The sequence below is a fragment of the Bos indicus x Bos taurus genome, chromosome X (assembly GCF_003369695.1).
Source record: "Bos indicus x Bos taurus breed Angus x Brahman F1 hybrid chromosome X, Bos_hybrid_MaternalHap_v2.0, whole genome shotgun sequence".
NCBI classification, from domain to species: domain Eukaryota; kingdom Metazoa; phylum Chordata; class Mammalia; order Artiodactyla; family Bovidae; genus Bos; species Bos indicus x Bos taurus.
Window position 1 is genome coordinate 64,492,620 of NC_040105.1, and position 5,957 is coordinate 64,498,576.

General features: G+C 50.5%; 1 protein-coding gene across 1 annotated transcript; it reads right to left on the reverse strand.

The window, feature by feature from the left end:
- Nucleotides 1-243: 243 nt before the first annotated feature.
- SLC7A3 (solute carrier family 7 member 3) lies at nucleotides 244-5,753 on the reverse strand. The gene is made up of 12 exons (XM_027534818.1): nucleotides 5,593-5,753; nucleotides 4,181-4,584; nucleotides 3,688-3,846; nucleotides 3,328-3,505; nucleotides 3,020-3,132; nucleotides 2,672-2,894; nucleotides 2,105-2,244; nucleotides 1,911-2,013; nucleotides 1,505-1,671; nucleotides 1,199-1,365; nucleotides 761-869; nucleotides 244-628 (listed from the first exon to the last, which is right to left on the reverse strand). The coding sequence occupies exons 2-12, from the start codon at nucleotides 4,548-4,550 to the stop codon at nucleotides 498-500; spliced, it is 1,860 nt and encodes a 619-aa protein (XP_027390619.1). The 5' UTR covers nucleotides 4,551-4,584; nucleotides 5,593-5,753; the 3' UTR covers nucleotides 244-497.
- Nucleotides 5,754-5,957: the final 204 nt, after the last annotated feature.

Consider the following 5,957-nt stretch of genomic DNA (forward strand, 5'->3'; position numbering starts at 1 on the left):
ACTTATTTACAAACTAACCTTTAGTGTAGCAAGGGGAAAGTATATCTCAAGTTTGTTCCCTGAAGTGTGATTAGACTTGATGCTACTTACACCATCCTACTCAAACCCCAAGCCAATAAGCAGCACACACAGGCATAGCAGATACTTTTGTGCTGACAGAGCAAACAAAAGACTTATCTGAAGTTCTCCACACTGAAAGTCAGGCTCCACATCACCTCTAGCAAACAAAGAACAAAACATAGATTCTTTTTCTAGTTTCTTTTAATAATAATTTTTTAAAAGCTGGTTAAGCAACTACAGATACAATTAAAAAGTAAACGAATGAAAAAAAAAAAAAAAGATGAGAAACAGCAAAGACACATCCTTGACTCCACAATAAATACAGAGCTCTGTCTGTGTTCCCCCACCAACATCCCATGGGAAGCCTAGCTCAGTGTGGTCAGGAGTACACTCCATTATTGTGCAGGGAGACCAGACAGCATTCAGGTGTGATGATGTCAAATCGAATGCACACAGGCACTGCTGAGGTCCAAATCTACAGTTCTGGCCCTAGACTTGAGTGAGGGTTGGTCACTCTTAACCTCTTCCAGGCTGTGCCGCATCCCATAGCCGAAGTAGATAGCAAATCCTAGTGGGAAAAGGTAGCTGTGAGGTAGAGAAATAGTGGTCTGCAAAGGCTTAATATGACTCCTACTTGAGACCAAGAAAGAAAGGAGGTGGGATAGGACCCAAGAGGCCTACTCTTCCCAAGAATACCTACCAATCAGCATCCAGACCCCAAATCGGGCCCAGGTGCCAGCTGTCATCTGCATCATAAGGTAAATATTCACAAAGATGCTCATTAGTGGAAGAAAGGGCAAAGCAGGTACCTGGGAACAAAGCAAAATCTTTGTACAGACCACGAGGTAAGATAGACGAGATTCCTAACCTTTTTTAACCAGGAAAGGGAGAGTCTGACTCCTACTCAGGCTATGTGTTTCAGTGCCTGCTCATGTAGTGTACCTCATATGGGACTCAAGAATATGCAGAGTCTGGGGAATGGAACAGGAAAGAAATAAGCATCAGATAAGATGTTTCGGCCTAGGTATCTCCTATATCTTTCCCTTCTTGTCCAGTGAAAGAATATGTGAGACTGTGAGGTTTCTAGAACCTATTCTTCCAACATGGGTTAGTTGCGGGGAAAGAAGAGGTCATTTACCTTAAAGTGAAGTTCAGCGGAGCTCTGTGGCTGTCTCCAGATGACTCCAGTGATCCCAGCAATGAGCATCAGGAGCAGCACAACCACTGCAATCCACACTGGGTCTCCAGAAAGCAGTGGAATGGACCACTGGGCCAGTACTAGGCAAAGGACACTCAGCAGCAGAGCTTCAAGAGTCAAGTTGAAAAGCATCAAAACCAGTTCTTGAGAGCAATATGTTAAAACATTAGGCACCCCATTCCAAGGAGAGCCACCCTCTCTCCAGTTCACATCATGCTGACTCAAGAGAAAAATTCCAATGCTCACCAAGCAGTGAGGAACAAACATAGACAACTTGGCCAGAGACTGGAGTGGGGATGGAGTTGAATGGACAAAATAGTCCCTGTAGGGTCAGTTTCTCTGCTTCAGGGATCTTCTCCTCCTGCAACTCCACTTCATCTTCCTCATTCCTCATCTCCCGGTCAGGCTGATACCTGAGGCAAGAGGAAGATGGGAGTATTAAAAACAACCCTTAACCATCTTCTCCCAGGCAGGTTAACCTTCCTCATCACCACTAAGGGTAGTCGCATTTTTTGGCAGGGAGGGATAGCCATATTCCTCGAGGAGAGTCAGAATGATGAAGGCAGAGAGGGGGGAAGAGAAGCAGATCCCTATCACTCCTCATCTAAGAATTAAAACCCAAACGACAGTATGCAGAGGAAAGGAGCCTCACCTGAGGATAAGAACACAAGTAGCCACCAGGGAATAAGCAAGCAGGGTCCCAATTGACATGAGGTCCACCAGATCAGTGAGTTCAAAGAGGAATGCCATGAATGCTGAAATTGATGGGCAGAAAACATGAGCTAAGGCAAGAGCAAAGTGAAGGGAGTTGGTGAAATAACAAAGGGAATGGCAAAGAGTTTTCACCTGCAATAATGCCAGAGACCACAGTGGCCACGATGGGAGTGTGTGTGCTGGTGTGGATCCGGGCAAGGCCACGAAACAGGAGGCCATCCTCCGCCATCGCATAGATCACTCGAGGCATGGGGAACATAGAGCCCAAGAGGCTGGAGAGAAGAATGCCCAGAGCAGTGTTGACCGGGTATCTCTTTCCTCCAAAATGTGAGCTTAAGGAGCCTCCGCTTTCTGCTCACAGGCCTTTTAAGGGCTTCTAAAGGGCCTTTTAGGGCTTCCCAGGTGGTGCTAGTGGTAAAGAACCCACCTGCCAATGTAGGAGACGCAAGTTTGATCCCTGGGTTGGGAAGATACCCTACAGGAGGGCATGGCAACCCACTCCAGCATTCTTGCCTGGGACATCTCATGGACAAAGGAGCCTGGCAGGCTTCAGTCCATAGGGTCACAGACAGTTGGACACGACTGAAGCAAATTCTCATGCAGGCAGGCATGCAAGGGCCTTTTTAGGGGTAGTCTCTGGTATGGAACACTATCACCTGAGACTCTGGCAGCAGAGGAGAACAAACATTTGACACTGACCTGGTAGAGAGAGCACAGAGGGATCCAATGGCTACAACATAGCGGGCTGGGGCCCACCCAGTATAGAGAAAGGCCTCAGGCAAGGGACTCTTGGGTTGAAGCTGGTAGTAAGGCATCATGAGCGTGAGCGCCGAAGAGATCCCAAAATAGGCCAAAAAACAGACGAAGAGTGAAATCACAATGCCTGTGGGGATGGAACGCTGAGGATTCTGGGCCTCTTCCCCTGCAGGAAGGGGCACAAGGTCTGAATCAGAGAAGCAGGCTTGGTTCTCTACCCTTCCCCCAACCCACAACACCACCTGAGCACAACAAGGTGCACAAGCCCCAATGGAATGGAATGACTATTACCAGTGGTAGCAATACAGTCAAAACCAACGAATGCGTAGAAACAGGTCGCTGCTCCACGGAGAATCCCCTCGAAGCCAAAAGGCACAAACCCTCCAGAGCCCAGAGGGCCCAAGCTAAAGTGAAAGAAGAGACAGAAAAGGTAAGGGCATGTTCAGCCAACTGTTCTTTTTCTCTGAAGCCCAGCTACTCAGCTGGGTCTTCAAGGCCTAGGTTCCCATCCCCACCCCCAGCCCCACCCCCACCAGAAACCCTCAGTGCAGATCCCCTGCTCTCCACCATGCTCCCAGCTCTGTATCTCCTCTCCTAACCTAGAAGTGTCATTGAGTCCGGCCACGGCCAGTTTGTAGTCCTCTTCTGTGAGCTTCCAATTGTGCAGATCTCCCTTAACGAAGCCAGAGATGATGACAAAACCAAGAACTAAAAGATTCACCACCGTGAACACCTTGGTAACTAGGGCTGACTCACTAGCCCCCAGAGCCAGCAATCCTGTGGGAAAGAGGCATTCAGGACTTTAAGAAAGGCCTCAGTCCCAGCTCTGTTTCCCTGCCTCTAGATGCAGACCTTTACTCCCCAGTTTCTCTTCTTTCTCACAGCTACCACCTCCACAAGCTCCCAAGCCTAGTCCCCACTAGCCCCACCCTGGTCACTGTCCCTGTCCCTTGTCTCACCAGTGAGCAACAACACAAGGCCCATAGCAAAAAAATCTGGATATTCTGCGAGGACACGGGGAACATGCAGTGAGATGCTCCCCTGCAGGGTCTGAGAGATGTGGTTCCCAATCAGGTTGTCAAAAGCTGAGCTCCAGGCCCGGGCCACACTGGCTGTACCTAATGGAGCAGAGGGAGAAATACGGGGTCAACCTTCCTCTCTCATCTCCTTTCCTCCCTCTCCCAGACCAGTGTCATAAGAACCCTGCTATTTTCACCTATTCTTACCTTTTAAGAACCAAAACCAGCCAATTAAGGAAGCCAGGACAGAGGTAGGTAGAACGAACAATTTCTCCATACCTTCAACCCACCCAGCCCCCCCAACAAATACACGCATTTATGAATATTTAATTCCTGTGAATGATGAATATCTCGCTTCACCATTCCACCCAGATTTCCTGACTCCAAGCCCCTTCACTGGCTGCGTAAGTGCCCCCCTGCCCCACCATCTCACCGATGACATAGGAGAGGATGAGGTTCCAGCCAGTGGTGAAGGCCCAGAGTTCACCCACAGTGACATAGCTGTAGAGATATGCAGAACCAGAACGGGGCACCCGAGCACCAAACTCCGCATAGCACAGCCCAGCCAACATAGAAGATAGGGCGGCCACCAAAAAGCAGATCACAATGGATGGTCCTGCTTTATCTTTGGCCACCTCACCAGCCAAGACATACACGCCTGCACCCAAAGTGCTGCCCACACCTAGGGCCACTAAATCCAGAGTGCTCAGGCATCTGGCAAGGCGAGTCTCAGCCATGCCTGGCTCCAGCGTACGTCTGCGTACCAGCTTTTGACCAAATCTGCAAAGCGCCTGCCACAGCATTCTAGCTGGAATTGAAGAGGATGCTAGGAAGGATCTGGTGAAAAACAAGACAAAAGACCTTCAATAGGGCTCATTATCCCTAAGCTCTGAGAGTGAATTACAATACCCATGCCACCAAGTAAAAGAATTGTGGGGGAGGGGAGGAGGATGTTGAGGGGACAAAGGCAAGTCACTCTTCCTCTAACCTCAGTTTCTTCATTTGCAAGTAGGAATAACAATACCTCACAGGTTTGTGAAAGGACAATTTCAGAAAAGGCACGTGAAATTCCCCATCCTTCAGTGGTCTGGCACCTTGTAGGTGCTCAATCAATATCAGTCTCTTCTTTCTTTGGCGGGGAAACTATAGAGCTTATCCTAGACCCCAACCCAGGAGCTAGGGAAGCTCATTTGCCTCCGTCCCCTGCCCTGTGGCTCTTTAGGAATTAAACAGAACTCAACCCAGGAGGGGCCAGCAACTCTGGGGAGAACCTCCTTCTAGCACCCAATATCCACATTCCTTTCCGGGGCTCACCCCCAGGGCTTCAAATAAGCATGGTTCCTAGATCCCCCGGAGAGAGGGGAGACCAATCTCGGCCACAGATCAAAAGTGAGCACCGACTCAGTTCCATCCCTCATATCCAAGCCCACACTGTAACTGGCACTGCCGTCGCCCAGGGGAGTAAGCAAATGCTCCCCCACTTCCTCCCGCCCCGCAAGGCTGACCAGCAAGCATCAACAGTGAGGCGGGGCTTCGACATCTGAAGATAAGGAGATACCCACCCCCCGCGAGAGGGGCCCCTGAGCAGCCCGAAATTGCTAGCACCCGAGAAGAGGGGTTCCGCCTTATGCCCCCCGACTCAGCTCCCAGTTTCTTATGCTCTCATCTAGAAAAGGTCTGGGGCTGAGATGCAAATGGGAGCCTTGGCTCCCAGGACTGGGGTCTCGCCTGCAACAGGTCACGGCCGCGTTGATGCAACTGCATGCCATGGTTGCCAGAGAATCCTAGGTATGCCCAGACCCTCGCTCGTCCCCTCCGACACACGTGTCGGCCTTCAAGGCTTACCGAGGAGCTGTTGCAAGCCCAGGGCGCGGAAAATCTCGGTTAGGATTCCGCGAGGCTGAGTTCAGCCGAGTTGGGTTGGGGCTACCGAGTTCGGTTGCTCAGGCTTCAAAGCTGCTGCTTGGGGTCGTTGCGCGCCAAGCGCCCCTTATATATACCGGGAGGCGGAGCCGCTAACGTCATGGAATCCCACCCCCAATCCTCTTCGCTACACACCACACACACAAACACACACCCCCCCACACACACACCACACACGACACACACCACACACACACACACACACACCCACACACACACACACACACACACCTCTCTCTCTCTCTCCCGCTTTGCAAAAGGGATTGCGTGGGGCCTGACATTGCTTT